The sequence below is a fragment of the Typopeltis vanoorti genome, chromosome 17, assembly GCF_054136105.1.
Source record: "Typopeltis vanoorti isolate ZY-2024b chromosome 17, IOZ_Tvanoo_1.0, whole genome shotgun sequence".
NCBI classification, from domain to species: Eukaryota; Metazoa; Arthropoda; class Arachnida; order Uropygi; family Thelyphonidae; genus Typopeltis; species Typopeltis vanoorti.
The window spans coordinates 98,282,452-98,309,995 of NC_143565.1; the positions used below are offsets into that span (position 1 = coordinate 98,282,452).

Here is a 27,544-nt window from a genome sequence, read left to right on the forward strand (position 1 = left end):
TATCAAAATCCCGCACGTCAGACATCATCGCTTTTACTCTAGCTACCCTGATCAATCAAAACTCAAGACTAATAATAAATATATATATATAAACGTAAACACGTTAACCAACGCAATCCGATACGGCTGTTTGATGCTTTTTTATCATTTATACCGGCACTGCTCATACAGTTAGACGAGCGCGCACGTTGGAGGAGTACGTAGTACTAATCACAAACCGGTATTTCTACATCGATGTGGGATTATAAATCCGCATTTGTGGCTAAGGTTTCACTCTTGAAAATAACGCAGGGCTTATTTAGCTGGCTTGAAATATAATTATTGAATCAAAAATACTCTAATTTCTTCCTCCGAAAAGATCAAAATTAAAAAAAATATTATTTTGTTTGTGTGAAACAGCAAATATCAATGGAAGTTGATCCATGGCATGTTCACGGACAGGAATCATCTAGCGAAACTTCTTCCACAACTTCACACAGATTTGAAGATAGTTTCCTTGTTTCTGAACGTCTACCGGATTCTGAAGCATATTTATCAAATTTAGGTATGATTGCTATTTTTGTAATTAGCTATCAGATGTGCGCGTATATATATATAACATAGGCTGTGTGACACATACCAACGGAACAAATTATTTTTATGTATTTTGCTTCATTGGAATGAGTATTTTCCATTATTCATTTGGTAGTCTTGAAAGATTATTTAAATAAGATTGAAATCATAAATAAATATAAGTATTAATCATAATCAATGGGTGCAAGTTTCTGACATAATTGGAAATTAATATAATCTATCCGTCATAACTAATCTATCATAAGGGGAAATGGCATTGCTATGTCAATAACAGGTATACTTCAACTAATCAAATCATAGTTAACATTAAGCAATAAGCCGCATAAAATATATCCCGCATATTGCGTACTTTAATTGTTGACTGCGTGAAAGGATAATGAATATCACGAATAGAAATTAGCAGCTCTAATACATTCCATGAATATCAGTTCGTAGAAATAAGGGAAAAATCCTAGGGTCCATTTGTCATTGCCAATAGAAGAAACGGCAGTATGAAAGAGTAAATTTGCTAGATGGAGATGCTATTAAAGTGACAGCTGAAGAAGTCTCGGAAATTTTTTTTTTTTTTTTTTTTAGGTAAAGATATTTGAGCAATCTATGACAGCTACATTGGATGAAGAAAGATGATGGTGGTATATTTGGATTTTAGACAAATTTTAATGGAACTTGTGTCATAATAACATTTATTATATACAGAAAATTGTTAATAGAAGAGTAGTAATAATGTACACTTGATTTGGCTTCCATATCTTGTACTCAAACAGCATAACAGTTCTGATATGAGTTCAGTTCTAGCAGTTCTGATGAGTTATATCAATGTTGTTAATTGCAAGATATTCAGAAACATATTCTGTTGGAAAAGAAGAGTGTGTGTGTATCCAGGAACTTATTTATTATACTTAATTTACTGTTCTTTGGGCATAACATTATTCATATTACAATAACTAGATGGAAGGGTTATATTTCTTTTTAAGAACCAGTGTTTGGTATCTTATCTGTTAGTATTTAGAAATAAAAGAATAATATTAATTGCTAATTTACACTGATTAAAATTCTAGAAATTTGACAATTCTATCACTGGAATATTGAGTAGTTTTTAATTGAATTCTGAAGTGATTTAGTATTTAGTCCTTAATACCTTATAGCATGTAGCAGTTATATCTAGTAGAACTGCAGTGATCTTCAAAATTCTCCAGCAAATATTTTATTTTTAAACTCTACTTATCTATCTCTTTTTTTTCCCCTGAAATACTTGTATTAAGAATTTAAGACATTTTTGAAAACAATTTTTTTTTTTTTAATTTTTATTATTTAAAGTTATCTATGCCAGAGAAATCTATGATGAAACCACAACATATATATAAAACACATGGATTAGCATGATAGTTTCTTAAATAAAAATTATGTGCATGCATTGTTTTCCTAATTTCATCTGATTCTTTAACCAGAGCTAAATTCAGCAAAGAAAATGTACCAAGCCAAGAAGACATTTGCCATCTGACATTGTTTTCGATGAATTATAACTTGGATACCAGAATTTTGTCATTCCATTAGAATAATTATTGTACCAAAAGATTTTATTTTTAAGAAGACAAAGTTATGAGAATTAAAAAAAAAAAAAAAAAAATAAGAAGAAATTTCAATAATATTCTTTTGAAATCTAGACAGTTGATAATTTAGGATATTTGTTCATACACTTATTGAAATTGCTGCATAGCAGATATAACCACTTGACCATACAAAGTAAGATTTGGGTCGAAGTCTAGAGAAACATTTCTTAAGTCTTTTTTTTTTGTGGCCTGGTTGGCCAAGTGGTTAGCATATCTGCTCTCCAGCCAAAAGGTTACGTGTTCAAATCTGGCATGGACATTTGTGATTGTCTGTGGAAATACTAGTGGTGGTAAGCAGTTGATGGCATTGGTGTGGTTGCAGTTGATGAAGAGTTGTGGAGTGGATGCCCTCCCTCAATGAGGCTTTAGACTCCCTGGAGATGTTACATAATAATAATAATAATAATAGTAATAAGTGAATTTGGATTCGACAAATAGCCCTCAGAAAAGAATAAACCCCTTTTGAAGTATATTCCTTTTGCCATTATTAATAGAGTATGCATATGTAATATAGGTCTTCTGATAGGATGAATTCCATTATATAAGTTTATTCTGTGTATATTGTATTGCTGGGTAGCTCTAGGCACTCAGATGATTGATACCAGTAGGTATTTAACATAGACCAGGGCTAAGTGGAATCTTTCTTAAGACTTTAATGAGAATTAAATTCTAAATAATGCCACTGCATGCTGCAGCATGCATCTGTTACTAGATTGAGTACTGAGTGGATTTTCAACAAGACCACTAAAATGTTTTCTCATCAGAAGAAAATTGTATTTTTCTTATGATTTATTATTGAACATATTCAGTTGGAGAGAGTACCTACCTTTATGACATTGTATAATTAAAATGCCTTTCTTGCTTTTATGGTCACGTTAAACATTCATGTTATAAAGAGGGAAATCTAGTTGCATGAATTTTTAAAAAGACCCTTGTATTATTACAGTATATAAATGGTCATTATTGGCCTAACATTTTTCAGGGACAATCAATGAAACTTTTATCGTTCAGAGAATGTTTCATTTAGGTTAATAAACAAATATATAAAGAGTATTCAGTGGAATACTACATTCTATGCAAATAAGTCATTTTTAAGCTGACTTAATAGATATATTTTGAAGCCTGATTAGAAGGAATTAATCTGTTGGATAAGTCCAGTAAATAACACAAGAGATTTCACATTTTTACATCAGATGATATGTAATGAGCAAGAAAAGTAATTACAGAAGAGTGATGCTAGTGGATAGTGGCATTGCTGAGGATGAAGTGAAATTATTTATTGAGAAAATATTTTAATTATTTCATGATGTGAGTGATGTCTTCTATTACTTGAGTGGGAAGCAAGTGCTGCAGAGACTAGAAATGAGAGAACTAAAATGTATAAGGTGTTGAATAACTAAAATGTTTTAGGTAAGATTATTATTATTATTATTGTACGGGCACTTCCATGGAGTCCAAAGATTCATTGCAGGAGACCCAAGCTATCCACACAATATATCATACCTCTTCTTAAACCCATTAACAGATAAAGCACTAACAACTGACTCTGGCAACTCATTCCATTCATTCACAACTCTGCAAGTGAAAAAAACCAGTCCTCGTATGCCCCAACTAACCACACTTTTACTCAACTTCCGGAGATGACTTCTTATTCTGTTTCCTCTAACCAAGTGCTAAAACATTTCCCGTGCATCAATCCTATAAAACTGTTTAAATTACTTAAATGTTTCTATCATATCCTCTCTTTTTCGCCTATCACCAACTTCTGCAGTCCACACACCCTCAATCTATCCTCATAGGGAACATTCCACAGACCACTAACAACTGACTAATCTTAGTTGCATCCTCTGAATCTTCACCCCACTTCCTCATCTCCAAGAAACCCAGGTGATCTGATCTGAGTACAGATGCAGATGTATCTAGCCCTTATAAAGAAGAATAATAACTTCCTTATCTTTACTTATTAGTAGAAAATCTCTGTTTCAAATCTCTGTATACCATTACCCCTAAATCCCTAGTGTCATCTATTTCCTGGAAAACAGTTCCATCAGTGTGGTACACAGCTTGTAATCTATTTATCCCAAAATGCATAACTTTACATTTCTCCACATTAAACTGATGCCCATTATCTTTTGTCCATACTGACAGTCTGTTTAAATCATCCTGCAAGTTATCCATGTCACTTTGATTCATTATTACTCTACCTAATTTTGCATCATTAACAAACAATTGAATATTTCCTTTCAGGTTATTTCCTATATTATTTATGTACAAATTAAACAATAGTAGTCCTATCACTGAATCTTGTGGCACACCACTAGTCACCAGCTTTTGCCTGGATTCTGCTCCTCCATATACTACTTTCTGATATCTGTCGAGCAGACACCCTCTTATTCACATAACCAGTGTTGTATCCATCCCTGTTTGCTCTAATTTGCATAACAAAGTTCCATGTAGTATTTGGTCAAATGCCTTTGCAGAATCATTGTGTGGCAATTTCCTCTATCCAACTCAGCTGTCACTCTATTATAAAAAGTTAGTAAATTACTAAAGCATGACTGACTGACTGACCCTTAACAAAGCCATGTTGTCCCTCATACAGTACCATATTCTTATCCATCCATTCTTGAATTCTCTTTTTGACCAATTTTTCCAATACTTTTACTACCATTCCTGAAATACTGATTGGTCTATAATTTGCTACTGCAGTCTTAGAACCTCCATCATGCAAGGGAATTATTTTGTCCTCTTTTCAATCTCTTGGAACTCTACCACAGCTGACACTTAAGTTAAAGAGCGTAGTCAGAGGCATTTCCAGTTCCCTTGCATGTTCCCGCAAAACACAAGCTGACAACCCATCTTATTCCACAGCCGTATTTACATTGAGATTCTGCAATTCCTAAGAACCTTCAATTCACCTACCTCTCTTCCCAAATAAGTCTGTCACTTATGTCGCAACATTAACCTTGCTTGTATGATATACCCTTGCATAGTGGTTACTCAGTAACTCAACTATTTTATCTGTTTCTATAACCTTGTGACCATCAGCTCTCATTGAGGTTATTCTTCTATGATCATTCTTTCTCTTACTTGCCATATAACAAAAGACCTCTGTGGGATTGCCTTTGGCCTGCTCGGTTAGATTCTTCTCATAATCTGATTTTGCATTCTTACCATGATGGTCACCTTTCCTGCTTGAGCCTTGTACTTGTTCATGAGTTTGCTGGTCACCTTTCTCCTTATATAACCCTCTACAGTAATTTTCTTCTTGTGCAGTTTATGTTTAATGATATTACTCATCCACCGAACTCCTGCCTGATTAACCCTCCTTACCTTAGGTATATAATTTATTATTGCTTCCTCTTGATGCCCCTTAACTATCTCCATGTGCTATAATATCCTTCCCTTGCATGGTTTTATACCATGACACAGCTTCGAGTTTCCTCCTAAGCGTGTCATAATCACCTGCTTTGTAGTTCCACATATACCCCTTCTTGACAGAATATTCCTCATTTTTTTACAATCTTTCATCTCAAGACTGCATGGTCACTTTCCAAAATTGGAGGCAATGTGACCACCTTAGTTACATAGTCTTCTGATCCTTGTGTAGAGGCTTAAGTGCTGTGAGAACATCATGTTGGAGGCTTAATGGATTGCATGAAGGATTAAAAACAGAATTTAATTCTTCCTATATTTCGTCTCAGTCAATGAGACATCTTCAGGGATTATAAAAAAAAATAATGTAACATATATACAAATAACAAGCAATACTAAGCCCAACCACGTGGGAGACACTAAAGTCCTATCTAGGTGGAGCGTCCTCTAAGAAAGGCTGTAGGTGACCTGGAATGTAAAGTGGGACCTCTGGTAATAAGCGTTTCCCAAATCTTAGGAAGCTTAATGCAACCATATTTGTTAAGATTTGGTTGATTCCTGAGCACTGCTGTTGATTCTAAGAATAGTCTTTCTCTTTTGAATTTGCTGTGGTGGAGCATGGTGGTATTTTCCATGAGATCATGTGGGTTGTATCCAAGCCATGGTCAGCCAGGCCTGACTGACCATAGACAGGAAGGCTTCTAATGTGTCTGGGCCATGAGGCCATATAGAGAATGGTAAGCGATTGTTCTTTTCCTTTTCTATCACGAACTGGATTCTTGGATGTAGGCTGTTGAGGCGACTGAGGAAGGCTTCTAATGTGTCTGGGCCATGAGGCCAAATAGAGAACACATCATCTACATATCTTAGCCAGATGGAAGGCTTGAGAGGGGCTGAGTTTATGGCTCGTTTTTCAAAATCTTCCATATAAAAATTGGCAAGGGGGGTGAGAGGTGGGAACCCATGGTGGTTCCTTCTATCTGCTTAAAGATTTTGTTCTTCCAAGAAAAATAACCAGAATAGATGGCAAAGGAAAAGAGATCTAAGATGTCAGAAGGAAAAACGTTTTTTTAAGAGTGTTAAGGTATCAATTAAGGGAATATTGGTGAACAATGAAGAGATGCCAAAGCTTACCAATATGTCTGTGTTATTTAAGGTTAAATTTTCTATGAGGGTTTTGAAATGGGTAGAGTTTTTTATATAGGATGTGGAAAGTCCAGTGAGGGGGGTCAGAGAGTTGGCCAGCTGTTTTGACAGTTTGTAGCAAGGTGAGTTAGTGGCATCTACTATAGGTCTTAGTGGGGAATTGGATTTATGGATTTTTGGTAAACCGTATATTTGGGGGAGATGGGAACAGAAAGGTTTGAGTTTTTTCATGATATTGGGGGGGGGGGGGGGAGAGACACTTTTTTTAAGTAAGTTTTTTAGTTTGTTAGGATGTTAGTGACGTCAAGTCTGATGTTGTTTGCTATCTCCTCGCCCAGTCTTTGCCTCCTAAAAGTAATTTATCATCCTCCCAACGCACTGCTCTCATGAAATTACGAAAAGAAAAAAGTATCGTTATCACCAGAGCTGATAAGGGTAATGCCACGGAATACAATAGAAAAATGGAGGTTATCCTCCGAGATTACTCTACCTACACCCCGCTAGAACATGACCCCACAAAACTTACTTTTTTAAGTAAGTTTTTTAGTTAAAAAACTAAAAAACTTACTTTAAAAAGTGGCTTCCTGGTCCCCCAAAATCACGAAAAAACTCAAACCTTTCTGTTCCCGTTCCCCGGTTTATGAAAAATCTACAAATCCAATTCTCCACTAAGACCTACAGTAGATGTCACTAACTCACCTTGCTACAAACTGTCAAAACAGCTGGCCAACTCTCTGACCCCCCTGACTGGACTTTCCACATCCTATATAAAAAACTCTACCCATTTCTAAACCCTCATAGAAAATTTAACCTTAAATAACACAGACATATTGGTAAGCTTTGACATCTCCTCATTGTTCACCAATATTCCCTTAATTGATACCTTAACACTCTTAAAAAACGTTTTTCCTTCTGACATCTTAGATCTCTTTTCCTTTGCCATCTATTCTGGTTATTTTTCTTGGAAGAACAAAATCTTTAAGCAGATAGAAGGAACCACCATGGGTTCCCACCTCTCACCCCCCTTGCCAATTTTTATATGGAAGATTTTGAAAAATGAGCCATAAACTCAGCCCCTCTCAAGCCTTCCATCTGGCTAAGATATGTAGATGATGTGTTCTCTATTTGGCCTCATGGCCCAGACACATTAGAAGCCTTCCTCAGTCACCTCAACAGCCTACATCCAAGAATCCAGTTCGTGATAGAAAAGGAAAAGAACAATCGCTTACCATTCCTAGACACCTTAGTTACACGCCTCCCCAATGGTACACTTTCCTTCACGGTATATAGAAAACTCACCCACACAGGCAGATACATCCACAAACGCTCCCACCACCACCCTGCTCAACAATATGGCATTATTAAAACTCTTACCAAGAGAGCCCACAATCTTTGTTCCAGTGGAACCGTCCTTACAACTGAGCTTGACCACATACACAACACTTTCCTCTCCAATGACTACAGTGATCACAGCATTAGAAAAATAATCAGGTCCTCCCCCATTCCTCGGTCTTCTCTTCAAAAAGAATTTAGAAATGCTGTCACCATACCCTACATCCATGGCACATCTGAAAAAATAGCCAAGATTTTAAAAAAATACAACTTACACACAGCATTTAAGCCCCAACGCAAACTTGCTACCCTCATCCGCTCTACAAAAGATCAGCTCCCTGCTCTCTCAGTGCCTGGAGTCTATAAAATACCCTGTTCCTGTAAACTGGCATACTTTGGACAGACAGGCAGATCAGCTACTATCCACCTGGAGGAACATATGTCATACATCTGCAAGCACGACTGTGGTCAGTCTGGCCTGGCTGACCATGTCTTGGATACAACCCACAGGATCTCATGGAAAAAACCCACCATTTTCCACCACAGCAAGTTCAAAAAGAAAGGCTATTCTTAGAATCAGCAGCAGCTCTCAGGAATCAACCAAATCTTAACAAATATGGTTTTATTAAGCTTCCTAAGATTTGGGAAACGCTTATCACCAGAGGTCCCACTTTACATTCCAGACCACCTACAGCCTTTCTTAGAGGGCGCTCCACCTAGATAGGACTTTAGTGTCTCCCACATGGTTGGGCTTAGTATTGTTTGTTATTTGTATATATGTTACATTAGTTTTTTTTTGTAATCCCTGAAGATGTCTCATTGACTGAGACGAAATAAAGGAAGAATTAAATTCTGTTTTTAATCCTTTCTGAGTGCTGTATACAATCCATTAAGCCCCCAACATGATCTTCTGATCCTCTCATCAGCTCCAATACCTTTTGCATCCCAATTCTTTCTTGATCACATGCTGTCTCAAGTAATAAACCTTCTAGATGAATAAATTCCATTTCTTTCGTGCTGTGTGTTCTTTCTTCCTTCCAATCTATATCTCCATAGTTTTAGTTCTCCCCCATAATAATCACTCAACCTGCACACATTACTCCCTGACCTAATCAGCAACCAACAACCATATATTTTGTCTTATTGGCCTTGATCTCATACCAGACTGCTTCAAATGAATACATATAGAGATAATAGAAATTAACAGATAAGATGGAGGAAGCTTTCTTGAAAACACTTTTTTTTTTAGATTTTATTTAGAAACATACCTGACCTTTTGTGTGTATGAGCAGGGGGGGGGGGTAGAAACTGAATGACTTTTCATTTATATTTTTAAGGAATGTGCAAAAGAGTCAGTTATGTGACTTACCTAGTTGTTTATAGAGTTTTGCAATGCCGATCTTCCCAGAAGAGTGGAAAGAAGGCAAATTAGTGCCACCACACAAAAGCACTGCTAAAGCGTGTTTATTATACATGGTGATTCAATACCCTGTTATAAACTTCAAAGGTGTATTCTGTACCTCAGAACTAAGAAAAACAGTCCAATTATACATGAGTGGAAACATCCTCATAGCTGAGCCTGTTGAGTGTGCACCAGAAATGGTGATATCATGCAAAACAGATAGTCACGACTCAATGAATCTTGTGATTGTAAAATCAGAATCGCATTCAAGTTGTCAAAAAAAAAGCTGCATTCCATCTAATAGGTTTGTCTTGAGCAAATGATATTTACTGTTTGTTTAGCATTTCTAACTCATACATTATTTTGCAATGAAGGATAAGTTCACATTTACTGAATTAAGTGATTTTCACTTTTCTTACAGATGCGGCAACAGAAATGTACATGGAGCACAGATTTATCAAGAGATTTTCTCTTGTCATCAGATTCCATGCTCTTGAATGTTCACTTATCTTCATTATTGTCTGTTTGAACATAGAGTTTCTGTAACAAATGAAGGAAAAGGAATGAAAAAACCTTGAGTGCATGAAGGAAAGCATGCTGTCTATTGGCATGGAATCTGTGCACAAGCACATGGAGGATTTCATTAAAAGACGGTGTTTCCCAAGTAGTTGTATTGAGGATCCTACATGAAATTCTGATTTACTTGTGCCATTTCCAGCAGGTTCAAACACTTTTATCAGATGATTATCATGCTGGTTAGCATTTTGGCAGCAGTTTCAGTTGTGAGGACCAAGGGTATCCTCATCAAATCTTTCCTGAAAGATGAATTGCTGATGTAAACCACTTATACAACCATCTTGGTCATGTGACTTAAATCCTGTATATATTTATTTGTGGGGTCATTTATGTACTTTACCCATTAGGGTAAAGTTAATGAACTGTAGGGACACGAAGCTGCATCAGACATCAACCAGTGACTTTTGAGCATGTGTGGCTCTCAATAATGAGATTTCAAATGCCTGATTTCAAATACCTTCTGTGAAGTACGCTGATCCTACAGTATTTCTTTTTCTATTTACCCAACTGATTTATGCTTATTTCTTGATATTTTGCATTTTATATTGCTAGTTGTTTACATTTATGATGTCACTACAAAAGACTGTCTCAGAAATGCATGGTATTTGATTCTTGTTGGGACCTTTTCATTAGTTTTGAAGCATGGGATACATCTAAAGGATACATCTAAAAGTTTTGAAGCATGGGATACATCTTAAAGTTTATGGAAGAGCGGAACCTGTAGATCCCTCTTTATTTTGCAGTTTGGTTGAAAGTATTCGAAAGATTTGTTAGGAAAGTATAAAAGATTGAATTATTAATATTATTCAGCCCTCCATGGAGTCAAAAGACTCATTGTGGGAGGTCCTTTCTAAGAAACACAGGTCTATCAAGACTCATCGAGGGAGGTTCCTCCTTGGAAACACAAAGTCTGTCATACACTCCTTAAATGCATTGACCGTTCTCGCTCTCACCACTCCATCAGGCAATGCATTCCATGGCTCAACCACCCTCTATGCAAAGAAACCACTTCTCACCCTCTTTCTCACAGTTTCCTTTTGTAACTTCCAGGGATGGCCCCTTGTCATGACTCCTTCCTGCTGTTCAACCAAGCGAAAGAACTTCCCAGTGTCAACCCTGTAACTACCTCTCAACAGTTTAAAAGTCTCAATCATATCACCCCTCCTCCTCCTATCCACCAAACTCTGCAGTCCACACTCCTTCAGCTGATCCTCATAACTAACATTGTACAGTCCCGACACCATCTTTGTTATTCGCCTTTGTACCCTTTCCACAGTTAATTTATCCCCTTCAAATCCTGGGGACCAGATCTGAGAATAGTAGTCTAAGTGTGGTCTGATCAGAGTCTTATACAACGGAATGATAACCATTTTATCCATCTCATTATTGCAGCAATCCTCTGTGTTTCCTTCACTACCTTTGCAATATGTCCCCTAAATTTCAGGTTTCTATCAATCATCAAACCCAGATCTCTTGTCTCTCCTACTTCTCTAGTTTAACTCCTCCCATAGAGTATGCAGCATCCCATCAGTGTGTCCCAAACCTCAAGACCTTACATTTTTGCTGCATTAAACTGATTGATAGATGGATTGATAGCCATAGCACGGTGATAGACATAGGACAACTGACGGATTGATAAATATAGGATTGTCTATGACAGCATTGGCTTGTAAAGGGCAGCATGCTATTTGCATTTTATGAAAAGGGATGAATATGTTAGTTCGATGGGGGTATGTGTGTGGGAGGGGGGAGCTTGTGTTATATTTTTAGACTTTGTATAGACATTTGAGAGATTTCCACATGATAAATTAGTGAACAGTCATATGCATAGTTCAGCTGAAAACTGTGACGTGGTAGGCAGCAGACTACTGCTTTTTCTAATTATGTTGCTACAGTGCTAAGGTTATTCTTATTAGATAGTTCTGCACTCTTGTTTTGTAATTAAAAGAAAATGTTATAGTAATATTGATTATTTTCTTGAGACCATTAAAATCACTGTGGTCGGTTCTTCTAGACAGCCTAGAAAATAAAATAGATGCAATTATAGTTTTTAAAAAAACTGAAATTCTTTTCCAGGGATGGTCAGTGGCATATTTATAATTTGAGCACTGCTTATCCCTGAAAAATATGTTGAAGGAATGGCCATTCAAGTACCCTTCAGATCATGTGTTGCTTGTGATATATATTAAGTAGGTATTCGTTATAAATGTTTATCAACCTGTTTAATATGGTAAGGTAGCAAATATCAGTAAGATTTATGTTATGTTTATATTATCATTCCAAATTAGCTATCTCAGAAAATATAGTTTACTGACACTTTTATTCATGTCCCACTCTGTCGTTATGAATTTAGAATTTTCTTCTTCTACACATACCGACCACTGAATTAAAAACTTATTTTACGTATGGGCATGCCTGCCAATACTGATCCTCTTCAGTTCTCTGCACATAGTTCGGTGAGATATGGGTTGGGAACAGCCATTGTTAAATGTTCGGGTCAATTGCTGCACACTGAAAGTTCTGTTTGTCCACAAGCCTTCTCAGACGATGCTGATTTCCTTCCTGACAGACTTTCTTAGTACCACAGTTACACGTGTTAGACAAGCAATGTGGATTATTTTTCCACTAATTAAACATCTGGGATATCTCACCTTTCGAGAAACCAGTCAGTTCTGCTGTTTTCAAAATCATGGCTCCAGCCAAACGGGCACCTGCAATAAGCTCTTTGTTGAACTCCGAAAGATCCTTTGTTTTTCCCATTGGTATCAACACTGTTTGCAATTACTGACCAGCAGCATTCTTAAATAGTTGCCTAGAACTCGTGGTGACATACATGACGAAGTAGTTTGAATATACACTGTGCAAGTGATGTTTACGTACATCTGCTAAAAGTTTCTAATTCAGTGGCTGGTATGTATGTTATTAAATAAGTACGAAGTCAGAGGACTAGTTATAGAGGATATGGATGTTTGAAATGAATTAGTTTGCCATTTTAATGTAATTTTTAATTTTTTAAATATATTTGTTTGTTTTTGTTGTTAATGTTATTGCATACTTTAATTGCTGTTTTATTATTATTTAAGAATCTAAACTTGCACGATTAAAAGGAAAAGCACGCGATCCAACACCACACTCCATAATATCAACTTTACAACAGGTTCGAGAAGGTCACATGAGTTATTTGGTAAATGGAAGTGGCAACCTTCCCCAAGAACCAAGTTCCTTCTTGCCAGAAGCAGAAAATGGAGATCAGGAAGTATCAGCCTCTTATGTTGAAGTAAGTGCTTGTTGCAAGTAAGTTTTTGACATTCTTATTCATGTCATTTATTCAATGATAATATCTGTGTTCACTTTTATCTTTGGCGTTTGCAAAAGTACATGGATGCAACATATAAAAGAAAAAAGCAAGACGACTGCTAAGGGCAGAAAGAAAATTTTAGTAGTTGAAAAGTATTTTGTGCTATATTAATCCATGTAATTCAGACAGTAAAGTAAATGATTGAAGCAAGCTGATAGATTATTCTTTTCTCTGCCATTGCTTTGAACAATCAGAAATTAAAGAGAATAAAAGCAGCTTTAATGTTACTTTTTTTGAAACTGAGGTATACTTTTTTTTTTTTAAGTGCAACAAAAATTTTACTTAATACTTTTTTTCCCTACCAGTCCTTACTCATAATGATAATCTTCAGTATTTCAGTTGTAATTCCTGCACAATTCTGTTTTAAAATTGTGAATAAAATGATGGGAATTCTAATTTTACCATAGGTAAGCTTAGCTAGATAAAATTTTATGATGTTTATAATTGTATTGTTTAGATTAGCATATAGGCATCCTTCACTAAGATGCACTTTGTGTGGAGTGTAGAGGTCAGTGCAGTGGCGTAGCTAGAGCTTTTGCTGCCCGGGGCAGTCCCTGAGTTTGCTGCCCCTCTCAATACACACCAAAAATATTACAAAAAGTCAAAATGACATATAAGGAAATAAATTAAAATACTATGTTTATTTTTGAAGTAAAACTTTTTCTTCAAAAATAATCTAAAATGTTATTTTTCTTACTTCTGTTAGCAAAATCATTGATGACATTGGCAAAATCTATTTCATAGTAATATAGGTAATTCTTAATCAGTTTTATTTAGAAAAACTCCTCTCATAACTAGCAACACTTACAGCAATTGTGAGGAAAATTCACAGTTTTTTTACAATATTTGGGAACTGAGTTCTCGAGACTGTATTTTAGAATTAACTGCAAAAGTTCAAAAAGGTTCAAAGTTCCACCCGGTGCGGATCCCCCTCCCCCCCAGCTATGCCACTGGGTCAGTGGGATGAAAAACCAGATATCTCAAGATGAAAAAGCCAACTACTATTACTACTATTAAAACTTTTGTTATTGATGAAAAGTATGAAAATGTGTTTATCTTTTCATTTATAGATTCAAATTGTTGGCTTTCGATCACACAGGTGTAAGCAGAATACTGTTGAGTGTGTGTGCATGTGTGCGCGTGCACACGTGTGTTTACACATAGTATGCTATGTTATTTCTTAGAGTTGTCATTTATAATATCAGCAGTGATGTATAAAAAAGTCTGAGTAAAGTTTTCAGAAATGTTTCTCAGTTTGTTATATTTATGAATTTGAATCCTGTCACTTAAACATTGAGATTTAAATAATCACTTAAAAAAAAAATACAGCAAGTTAATTCATAATGTGGTCCAAAAGGAATACTACTTTAAAAAAAACTCTTCTTCATATGACTAGAGTCCAAAACAAGCCTTGGCCTCCTGGCTTGTTTTGTTGCCTCCATCTCTTGCCTATTCAAAGCACCTTACTCCTCAGTTTGGACTTCACAATATGGTGTTACTGCCTTGACTAAAGGATACCATTCTATCTTTCCTTTTGGTCTTTTGCCAAAAATTTAACATTTATAATCTTATTTTCTATTTGTAAAGCATGTCCTGCCCATTACAATTTTTTTTGAACTCATTACACTAGGTATTGGAGGTTCTTTATTGGGTTGATATTATTCATGGTTGTATCTTCCACGGACCATTATCACTAACTGGAGTAAATATTTTTCTAACGATTTCCTTTCAAAAACCGAATTCAATTCTTCCACCTTTGCCACATATAACTAGGTTTCACATCCATAGGTAACAGTTGGATAAAGTATCAATTTGTATGTTTGTATCTTTTTGTAGGTTAGATAGGGCTAAAACAGGTCTTGCCTACTCCCTATACAGGAATAAAAAGGCATTAGCTGATTTTTTTTTATATTTGTATCTTAGTTTTCCAATGAATATCTTTTCACCTGAACACAGATGAGAGAGAGAGAGAATAAAAGGCTTGATTACTCTTCTTTATTCAGTTCTGAACTTCTACCACTTCATTTGGTTGGCTTCTAATCATTACTCCTAAATATTTAATTGTTCCATTTTTTTCTATTTAGAGGTTCCTACTTGATTATACTATAAATTAAAGATGTCAAAAAAGTATATTCTTAGTTTCATCCTTTATTCAAGTGTAATAAGCAAACAAAGTTTGTACATGAAGTAACTTCACGATTGGGATACTTGTATATAGAGGCTAATGACTTCATCAATTGCTATAGCATCCCATAATGCAAAGCACATATCCTTACAGACAAGTATAATGCTATGCATTATGGGAAGGACCACCACCCAGACTGGTTTCATCCTTTAGTGGTCTCATCAGTGGGAGCCAGACCCAAAAGTGATACCAAGGCTGAAGTAATGCCGAAGTCATATTTCTTTCTTTGCTTGCTTACGCTTGGATAAAGGATGAAACCAAGAATATAATTTCTTGGTGTCTTTAATTTATAGTATAACCAAGTGAAAAAATTTTCAACATCTATCTCTAATCCAGAGTATATTAGTAATCAGGTGTAACACCTTTTGACTACTCGTATGGAAATATGACTTTGGCATTACTTCAGCCTTGGTATCACTTTTGGGTTCTGGCTTTCTCTGATGAAACCTCAATAAAGGTCTGGCTCCCACTGATGTGCTTTTGTGCTGAAGTGGTTGTTCCCATTGGGCAGAACTGCTGCTGAGGGTTCCTCTTGATGGCGGGGTGAGTCTGTCATTGAGTGGAACTACCTCTGAGTTAAATAATCCTTTGGGTCACTCGTTTGGTAATCTGAGGGATTGCATGAGTTTTTGGAGATGTATTCCCACACTTACACATACCTCAATAAAGGTATGTGTAAGTGTGGAAATACATAAACCAGTCTGGGTAGTGGCCCTTCCCATAATGCAATGCATTATGGGACACTATGGCAATTGATGTGAAGTCATTAGCCTCTATATACAAGTAGCCCAGTCGTGAATTTACTTCATATGCAAACTTTGTTTGCTTACACTTGGATAAAGGATGAAACCAAGAATATAATTTCTTGGCATCTTTAATTTTTAGAGGTTCCTTATTTTCACACTTGTAACACTTTTCTGATTCTGCCTGCTATAAATCATCAGGCAGAATCATGAAAGTGATAAAAGTGTGAAAATTAGGACCCTCTAAATAGAGAAAGTAGAACAATTTTTTGTTGAATAATGTTAAGTCCTCTTGTGTGCTAATTTATTTATCATTGATTTCCCAATATATACCCTCATAATGTGTACAGGATGCATTGACAATATTGCATGATTAAGTTTACATTGTTACTAATCTCCTCTCAACAGCTTTCCTCCATATTAATCTATACCGAATAGTATAGATTAATATGGAGTATACAGTATAAAGAAATTATACTGGAAAAAAAAAGTTCCCAGTTATGTAAAATTTAAGAAATGCTGATCTGAAGCTTTAACTTTAAAAACTTTAAACTTTTTTCTGGTGGTCTTCATAGTTATATAGTTTTTGGAAAGTTCCCCTTAAAACTTCATGCTAAGAATGCTACACACTGTCTCCTTAATATCCTGTGGTTTATTTTCATAAGTTTGTATAATATTATCTGTATTCATCCTAGAAATATATTCATATGAACTTTTTTTTTCCATTATAATTTTTTTACAGGCCCATCACTTCACATATGTATAGAGATGATGGGCATTTTTAGGATGATATGTATGATGAGCCTGCATGCATGTATGTGTATTACTCCAGGCACAACATTGATGTGCTTATAGATCCTTTGATCTCTCATGTATGGGATCAATAAAAAAAAAAAATAGTTTGCTAAAGTATTAATTAGGCACCATGCTTTCAATAGGTGTTTATTTTATGTTATTATTATTATGTGACAACTCCAGGGAGCCCAAAGACTCATCGAGGGAGAGTGTGCCAACAGCATCGAATGATTGACTCCCTTCCAAGTACTAACCGAACTCAAACTTGCTTAACTTTTTGCATGAGCCATTAGTAGCAGAGGCTCTACCAATTGACCAACCTTTACATATTTCTGTCATTTATTTTATCATTTAATGCACATTAAATACATTTAATGTATTTAATAAAATTAAAATGTTCCGTTTACAGAGAAGACTATTTCCAGAGAAAAATGCATTGACACTAGAAGAACTACAGCACTTATTAGAAGCAGATGTACTGGCTAAAAATACTGCAGAGATGACTTCACAGAATTCAGAAAATAGTTCGGTAGAGAGATAATCAGGTAAATTGTATTCTGATATATCTCGATACAACTAGCTCTCCAGTTATAACTTCTTCAGTTGAATGTTCATATGTGCCATTCTAGTGTTATTTTTTTGGTTCATTTTTTTTTCGTAAAGAACATTTAGATCATAATATTTTATTAATTTCCTGTTATAGAATTCTCATGAAAAATATTTTATTTGACACATTTTATTTCATTTCTGTGTGTTTCATCTCACTTTCATTTTAAATGACCATATCATACTGTACCAATACTTACAATGTTATTTATCTTTTATTTTTAATATATTTCTGTCATTGAAACCATCTGTTCCCTTCCTGATTTTCTTAAAAGCTCTCATGTCTGTGGCTTTCATTGGTCGATGTTTCTAACCAACCATGTATGCTCCTTCAGGTTTTAATACTATGTTATTTTTTTTTTCTTTATTTATTAATCTTGTACACAAGAAGTCAAGTGACCTATAAGCACATAAATGTTTTGCGTGTGGTGCAGATGAGGACAGAAATTTATTGCTGCTGTTTTTTTTGAAGAGTTGCAGATTATAGTTGTTGAACAGTGCTTCATGAAGAAGGCTGTTCCAGAGATTGGCAGAATAAAAGAGGAAAAATAGAAGCAGATTCATTGTGTTTGCAGTATCACAGTAAAGGGATGCTAGGCCAAAGAAGTGGAAGAATGATGATTGCCAATTCCAGTGAATTGACAACCATCATTCTTCCACTTTTTGTTGCACCTATTAATACCAGTACAGCAACAAAAAGTGGAGGAATGATGGTTGCCAATTCACTGGAATCGACAACCATCATTCCTCACTTTTTTTTGTTGCACCTATTAATACAAGGGCAGCAGCTGCCCAACATCCCTTTACTGTGCAACTGCAAACACACCGAACTTGTTTCTGTTTTCATGGTCACTGGTATTTCCAGTGGCCACCTAATCAGCAGCAATTAAAAACAAATATCACAACAAATAACCAAATTTATTTGTTTAAAAAAATCAGAGTTGAACCATTTTAAGATGTAAATTATAGGCTGATATATAGAAATGTTATTGAGGAAAAAAGTGAAGAGGTTTGAAAACAGAACCAAACTTTTGAGAAAAAGGCAAAATCCGAAGACATTTGTGAACAGTAACAGAAGCATGTGGTGAAGTCATTTGTATAGAAAAGCAAGAATTTCATGGTAGCAGCAATCCCAAAAAAAGAAGTAATGAAGTTTTAGAAAACTGATAAGTCATATCTGTTAAATTAGCTGATTGACATATCAATTAATTGATATGTCAAATATGACAGAATTATCATCTTCACCGAATCTCCTCCATGTGGAGATTGATAGTAGAATAATTCAGTATGGGTCATGGAGCTAGTTAAATGAAATTATATGGAACAAGAGAAACAGTAAATGAGAAATTAGTCAAAACAATGAATGGGTATGCAGTGTGCTAGTGTGATTACTGTTGACATTTCCAAACATTTCGACTATTTGTGGCATTGAGATCTACTAAACAAATTGCCATCCTTCAGTCTCCATGTCATCCTCTGTAATTCGGTAGCCAGCTGTCTTTCTGGTTATTCTCTGTAAATTATGTTAGATGGCTCTCTTCGAGCTTCACCACCAATGCTGGAATGCCTCAAGGTACTGACCTACCACCTACTCTTTTTCTCCTGTACATAAATGACCTACTTATGATAACATCTAATTCTATCCACAGTTTTGCAGATGATAGTAGTACTCTCCACTCTTCCTACTCATTTGATAAACCATGCAGTACTCTGACATCCCAGACTACAAGATCATTTACAATAGTGCCTTAAACATTGATTTACATACTATCCTTCAATGGGATGAGGACAACCTTGTCATGTTCGATGCCACCAAAACACAGTCTTGCCTTTTCTCATGCTAAAGGATTCCAGAAATCATGCTAAACATTGATTTACATACTATCCTTCAATGGGATGAGGACAACCTTGTCATGTTCAATGCCACCAAAACACAGTCTTGCCTTTTTTCATGCTAAAGGATTCCAGCTCACCTCCACTTATCCTTAGTAATACGCTAATCACCAGACAAGATCAGATCTCATTGCTTGGGCTAACGTTTACCTCCAGTCTTTCATAGCATAAACACATCACAACAATAGCCTCCTCAGCATCCAAGAAATTTGGCATTCTCTTTCATTCAAGAGCTTATTTTGCACCACCAACTCTTAACTATATATATAAATCCCAAATCTGGCCATGTTTAGAATACTGCTCACATGTTTGGGTGGTGCACCTAAAACTTTCCTTAAAATTCTTTCATGGTCACTAGTATTTCCAGTATTTAGATAGTATACTTCTACAAGTCTCCAAGATTCCTTGACTAAATTGAATAACTGTTGTAATAGATATGGTATGAAGATCAGCATTAAAAAGGCAATGAAAATAGGCAGAAACATTGAAAATATCAACTCCATTGTGAATGGAGAACCTCTAGAACAAATGAAACATTTCAGCTACTTAGGCACGACTGTTAGTGAAAATGGTAAATTAAATATGGAAATAAACTACAGAATCAACAAAGCTAGTATGTAGGAAGTTATATGGAATAAGAGAGAAATTAACGAAAACACTAAATTAACTGTATACAAGACAGTGTTCAGACCAATTTTAACTTATAGATCTGAGAGCTGGGTCAGAAGTAAAACACTTGACCAAAGACTAGAGACTGCAGATATGAGAGTCCTGAGAAAGATTAGAGGCATGAACAGATGGCATCAGTGGCAATATCATATTAAAAACGAGGATATTAGGAAAGAACTTGACATTGTCATCATCCAGGACTGCATTAGCAGAGCTAATCTCAGGTGGTATGGTCACTTAAACAGAATGGGCAAAGAAAGATTAGCAAAACAAGTGTTCTCTGCCAGGTTGGCAGGAAAAAGACCCAGAGGAAGACCAAGATATATGTGGATTGATACAGTAAGAAGTGCCTTAGAAGACAGAAATATAAGATCAGATAATATTGGAGTCTTGACAGCTAACAGATTGATTTAGAGGAAAATTATAGATAGGAAGTTAGTAATGATGTAAATTTTTCATGTAGTACTATCGTGTCCTGTACATCCCTTGAGGATACATATCAGGAATTTGTTGATGATGATAAACTAATGGTTTTTATAATTTTTTTTGATAAAATTTGAATGAAAGTGAATGTTTTGGTTAAATAGATATGAATGGCATACAACATGTTTAATATTTTTATCATTACAATTTCCTTTATGTCACATTTGAGAAATAAGTGCTTGCACACTCTTTCTCCTTAATCAGAAAAAAATGAAAAAGTAAACAATCGAAACAGCAAACAATTGAATATCCTCTCTTCTCGGATCATTCTCTATATTATTAATATACAAATTGATTTATTATTTATTTATTAACAGTGGTTGTACAGACCCTTGAGGCCTGCTACTACTCACCCTAATTCTTCTACATTTCACTTTCATACCGTCTACTATTTTCTGGTGTGTGTGTCAGCATCCACCCTTTGTCATCAGCTTCATATTCATTCCCATTTGGTATTCTGTCTAGTGCCTTTGCAAAGTCCAGTACCATGGTGTAGCCATATCCCTTATCTAATTCTGCTGTCACTGTTATAAAATGAGAGTAAATTTTGTAATCTTACCTTCTTTCCACTCCCTTGGGACCTTTTCAGAGCTAAGACTTAAATAGCTTGGTCAGAAGCACTGCCAGTTCTCTTTCACATTTTTGTAGCACACAGGCCAATATGCCATCTCCAATCCCATTGCTGTTTTCATATTGATATATTTCAAGATGCTGAGCATCTCCATTTCATCTACATCAGTTCTCACATCAATTTTTACGTTGACAAATTCAAAATCTTCACTACGATGATACACCCTTGCAAAGTGATCACTTAGTAACTATTTCTTCTACTTCTGTCATTGGCACCAATAAGTTATTCTTCCATAATCATTCTTCCTTTTACTTGATACACAGCATAAAGGTATTTATTTTCTTTATTTTTTAGATAATTCTTTAACAGAAAGTAACATTTTTTATAATGATGAAAATGTATTTTTTTTTCTCTGAGGAAGGGGTATTGTGAATTTTTTTTATTAAAAAAAAAAAAAAATCAGCTAATGCCTTTTTATTCCCGTATACGGGAATAACTTAAACTTTCACTTAAAAGATGTTTTGATTTTATTATGATAATAATATAAAAATAATTAAGCAATTTTCTCATTTAAAATGTTTTCCCATTTTATTGTTGTTCTACATGGGTACGGCATCTGTCTAAAGTAAAAACTGGATCCTCTGAAATGAAGAAGGAGACAGGTAGAAAGCCACTGTCTAGACCAGGGTTTCTCAAACTGTGTTCCGCGGAAGGTGAATAGGTGTTCCGCAAGAAATTCTGGAATTTGTCATTTTAGTTTTCTAAGCATTTTTCATGAATAAATATTTTATAGTGGAAATATTCTCAGGAGAATAATATTCGTGAATATGTCAAAAAGCTCAGACCCAGAACGCTTAATAACATTGGTGTATCGTTAATTTTCACACTTCGCAACCTTTCAACATTTGGGAAAGGGAATACCGCTGTTTATGATGGGTCATAAAAATTGCCTGCAAGCGGATTATAACAATATCCTCTGTTCTCAAAACTGAAGGAAATGACATCTGTGTAGCAAATGTCAGTGACCAAGCGGCATATTTTTAAACATTTAATTATTTATGAATTATCATTAATTTTCACACATCGAAATCTTTCAACAATCGGGAAAGAGAATACCGCCGTTTATGACCAATCATAAAAATTGCCTGCAAGCCGATTACAACAATGAACAGCATGCTCTCAAAACTGAACGAAATAACATCTGTGTTATAAATGTCAGTGACCAATCAGCAAGGAAGTATAAAGAAAATTTTTCCACTGAAATTGCAGATCAAGTTAGTCTGTATCCGGTTCTCAAATCTATTAATACTGAATACTTTCTTCGCAAGTTCATATTGCAGTGTGTAAGTGCTTGTTTTGAAACCAGAGTGCCGTGATTTTTTTAAAAGTAATAGGAATACAGATTTAAATTCTAATATGAATAGGAGACAAGGCACTTTGTTTATTTTTGGTATTAAGAAATCTCTTATTGAAGGTGTTTGTGATGGAACAGATAGTGAGTCATTCACCTCAAGCCTACAAAGATCTCCAGGATGTACAAAAGGAGGGGAAAACTACCAGCACACAGGAGAAAAAGTCTGCATTCACTCATAAGTACAGTCATACCCCGAAGTTACGCAGTAAGTGGGACCTACAAAAAGCGCGTAAGTCGAATTCGTGTAATTCGGGGTATAATTTTGCATGTAATTTATACATACAAACATACAAAATATTAGTTAAACGGGACCAAAGGTTTACAAAAACACCTATTTTTTTTTATAGAAATATAATTATAATTGTAGTTTTTCGTACATAGAAATAACTTTTTTTTTTTTTTTTATGTCGATCGTTTCATAAAATCTAATAGATTCGTCTGACAGCATAATGTCTTTTTCTTGTCACACAAAATTTCTTCATAGCAAGCCAATGATTTTTTTATTCCTTGCCTTGTGGCTACAATTCATTCCCCGTTAGAATCTATGTCCTCCAAAATCTATAAACCTTCCTTTTATGATTGTTCTTACTGTGGATTCGTGTAGACCGAACTTCTTTGCTAGCTCACAAATTTTCATTCTGCCTTCAAAATCCTTAATAATGTTGAGTTTTGTTTCCAAAGTTGATGTTTTTCTTTTCTTGCTAGCTATATCAGAATCGGACTTGCTTCTTTTGGACGACATTATTATTTTTTATGTGATAAAATTTGTATCAAGAACATAACATTAAACAGTTGCAAGGTTTGTAGACTATAAAAATCGTGTATGAATGGAAAACGTGCGAAACACTTTGGTGCTTGTTCACAGCATGTGCGACACTGCCAAATGAGGTTGGTGCAGGAAACATACGACTAGTGGTGAAGTGGAACGGGAATACGTACATATAAGAAACCGCGTAACTCTGGATTCGTGTAAGTCGGGGTATGTCTGTACTTATAATATAACTTTTTGGCGAATCAGAATAGGATATATCAATGAAAATCAGCACAAATTAATTTAATGATGGTTTAATTATTAGTTTTAGAATTAATTAGATGCTATAGTTATTGTTCCCAAACTGTTTAATTAATTATCAATTATTAATTAATAATAATAAATCAGCTAAATTACCTATTAATTAATACATTACAAAATAACCAAAGTGTTCTGTGAAAATTTCAGGATTCGTGAAGTGTCCCGTTGTAGAAAAAGTTTGAGAAACCCTGGTCTAGGCCATGTCAAGATCAAGTTCTAAAGTGGCTCTGCTTTAAAAATTGCTGTGCATCATCTAGAGAGCTGCAATGGGACTGGGAAGAACAAACGGAAGTTGCAGCAAGCCCTGTAACTGTCGTAAGACTCATTCATGAGACTGATAACCAGGTGCCCTAAAAAAAGAAGCCCTTTTTAACCAAAAAAAAAAATGAAATTGGCATGATTAAGTTGGTGCAAAGAGCATGCCAAATGGACCCCTGATCAGTGAAAAAGAGTAACTTTTTTCTAATGAGAAAAAGTTTAACCTGCAGGGTGCTGATGGCAGACTGATGGTTCAAAGAAAAGACAATCAGGAAAAATTTAACCCTGACTGTCTGGTGTCAACAGTCAAATTTTCAGCTAGTCAAATGATCTGCATATCATATCATGGTGTTGGTCACTTGCATTTCACAAAGGGTTCAATGAATGCACAAGTGTACTTGAAAATTTTAGAATTGCTGTCTGCTATCAGAGACCACTTTACTGTAACAATGAAGTGCATCTTTCAGGATGATTCTGTCCCTTGTCATAGGGAAAAAAGTGTAGGTCAGTTGTTCCCAAACTGTGCGCTGCAGTGCCATGAGGCACTGCAAAATATTCCAATATTTTCACTGAAATAACTGCACCAATTGTGCACTGCAACTGTTAGCTAAGCCTATGATCTGACTTTGGATGCCATGGGAAAATCCTGATACACTAAGGGGAGCTGTGAACCAAAAACGTTTCGGAACCACTGGTGTAAGTAATGCTATAACCCTAAAAAAAAAATGAACCATATGAATTGAGTTTAGTACTTAAAGAAGCTATAGTTATTGTTTCAGGTTAATTAGTGGCTCAATGAACACTTTGGGAGCTCCAAGAATCCATTATAAGGGTATGGAACTATGAATTGACAGTGGCATTCATCAGGTAATTGATTTTGTCAATGCCAAGCTGTAATAAAGATAAGAGAGCTGAAACCAGGACCCAAGAAGTACTAAACAGCAAAAAGCGAATTTTTAGCTTTGAATGTAGCTGAACTTAAATTTTGATAAGTATTTGTTTTCCCAGTGAAAATATCACTGTCCACTCCATTTGAGAGGTGGGGGGAGAATTAAAGTTTATTGTCATTTCTTAATTATATCATATCTTCTACTAAAAAGAGCTAAATATTAATCAAAAATAAAAATGTTATTTTATCTTCTTCATTATTTGTGACAATTATCGTGTTATTATCCCTTTTTAAAGAGACATTTAAATTTCATTACCAAAAAAACATGTTTTTTTTTATATGAACATGAGTATATATAATGTCAAAGGAACAAATAAAGCAAATAAGCATCTGAACTAACTCTCCAGTTATGTGTTATGAGTTTGCATTTTGTGTTGATGTCAGATACTGTATTACTTGGTTATGGTTGAAAGTTAAATTCATATAAAATTTCTCTCTTTTTTTTTTATCAATCTTTTTTTTTTTAATTTAATTTTAATTTTTAAATAAATAATCCTTTTCACTTGCATATTTGTGAATTCTTTTTTCTTTTACAGGTAATGAATGGTATTAGATATTAGCAAGCTGGTCTTGTGCAGAAACATTAATACTCATGTATTAAATAATTTTTTGTGTAATAAAATGTATTATATGTATAAAACTTATGTACAGTATAGAAATGTATATAACAGTATAGTTCCTATTTACTTTATTTCATTATTATTGTGTAATTATAGATTAATATCTAGATTTCACTGGAAGTCTAAAAGTGTCTGCATGTTAATGATATTTAATTAATCATTAATTTGGAAGTCATTTATTTTTGTAATATATCGTCATGAACAAAAGAATACATCTTTTGTCATTTAAAAAGAAGTCCATTATTTTAGATTAGTTACTGTAGGGTAGAGAGCAATGCATAGCCTTCCACTCCTTTTCCCTGAAACGATAAAAATATTTTTTTTCTTGTTTTTACCTAATAAGTAGTATATTTGATTAAAAAAAAAATTGTACAGCTGTGTGATAATCCTCTTGCATATTTGGTGCGTTTGTAAACTCGCAGACCTATGAACTTATAAACTGCTTTGTGAAATTGGTTTTCCCTTTCCCTACTTTTTTTCAAGGAGTTTAATGAAGAGTTATGTTATGTTCAAATGTATTTTGTTTATGGAATTAAAATAGTGCTCATGAATGTGTACAGTTAATAATGTCAAGAAAATTATTTTAACATATGATTGCAGAGAATCTTTTCATCTCTTTATCTTAAATGAATGAATTATAAATAAAAGATTATAAATTACTGATTGAGTAGTGTAATATCAAAAGAGCTGGATGAAAGAAAAGTAGCTGAGCATTGTAAGAAAATAAGTTATTTAGGTTATCACTGCCAAAGGTTGTAGTTACAACTACAGCTAGTATAGTTGTAGCTAATGTGATTTTATTGCTATCATTTCTTGATGACAATAAAATATGAGGACTGTAATTCCTGATAAGTAAAACTTAGCCATCCATTTTAAACTTTTTTGCTAGTATAATTATAATTCAATTCACCAAATTAAACCAATTAATATTTTTAAAATAAAATTATTTTCTTAATTTTTCTCTTTTGAGTACATACATATATATGTATGTATGTACTCAAATTATCAGCTATTTGGTTGAATTTATGAGCACAATGATTTTTTTTTTAAAAATCATATTTTATCATTATGCTTTCAACTTAGACCATAAGAGAGTGATATAACTGAATTGAGATTGATTTGTGTAATGTTGCATACAAACCTGATATTAGATATATATGTGTAATATTTCAGGGAGGGAGAAATTTTGATTGGTTTTGGGAGGGGGGGGGAATACCACCATCATTAGGACTTAAAGTAAATTTGCTATCATTTTTACAGAGATGAAAACATTTAATAGGATATATACAAGTCAGCAACACCAGTTTTCTTATAACTATGTCAAATTTAACTTAGATAAAAAAAATTTTAAATTGATATTGTTTTAAAATTTTAAAATCAGTATATGTAATATCAGTCAGTAATCATATCATTCAGTAGCCAACTGTGACATATACAGCAGAAAGTATTTCTTACATCCACGTTAGTGTTTTGAAAATCTTAAGTATTTTTTTTTGTGATAACAGTTTTCATATATGTGTATTATTTTTTATTTTTTTGAAAATCTGATGATTTATTTTATTTTTAATTTTTTAACTACTGGCAGCTCGTGTAAATTTTAATTCATGAATGACAAATAATTATGTGAGAAGAAAAGCAGAATATAATTTTTTAAGTTTTAAAAGTCATTAATTTAAATGGGCATGTTATACTGTGAAGCTTCAGAAATCCAATTTTAATTGTATCCAACCAGAAATTATAACGTTGTAGACTATAGAATTGCAAGAGTAATTAATCAAGCCCAACAAGCTCAGGTCAAAAAAAAAAAAAAACTGACGTTATTTTAAAAAAAATGCATTGCTGATATAAAGAAAATATAAAAGATGTATCTAGAATCAATGAATAAATATAAGTGTCTATACTGATAACATGAGT

The 27,544-nt window shown here is 34.4% G+C and overlaps 1 protein-coding gene across 1 annotated transcript; it reads left to right on the top strand.

Moving 5' to 3' along the window:
• Nucleotides 1-189: 189 nt before the first annotated feature.
• LOC150097678 (coiled-coil domain-containing protein 32) lies at nucleotides 190-27,537 on the top strand. Its single transcript, XM_090407266.1, has 4 exons — nucleotides 190-544; nucleotides 13,098-13,291; nucleotides 17,505-17,640; nucleotides 25,547-27,537. The coding sequence occupies exons 1-3, from the start codon at nucleotides 409-411 to the stop codon at nucleotides 17,634-17,636; spliced, it is 462 nt and encodes a 153-aa protein (XP_090263392.1). The 5' UTR covers nucleotides 190-408; the 3' UTR covers nucleotides 17,637-17,640; nucleotides 25,547-27,537.
• Nucleotides 27,538-27,544: the final 7 nt, after the last annotated feature.

Bases quoted from the DNA above. Each gene is read 5' to 3' on its own strand.
- LOC150097678 (XM_090407266.1), top strand. From the start codon at position 409: ATGGAAGTTGATCCATGGCATGTTCACGGACAGGAATCATCTAGCGAA. The intron at 545-13,097 runs GTATGATTGCTA...TTATTATTTAAG, and splicing joins AGCATATTTATCAAATTTAG to AATCTAAACTTGCACGATTA. The intron at 13,292-17,504 runs GTAAGTGCTTGT...TTCCGTTTACAG, and splicing joins TATCAGCCTCTTATGTTGAA to AGAAGACTATTTCCAGAGAA.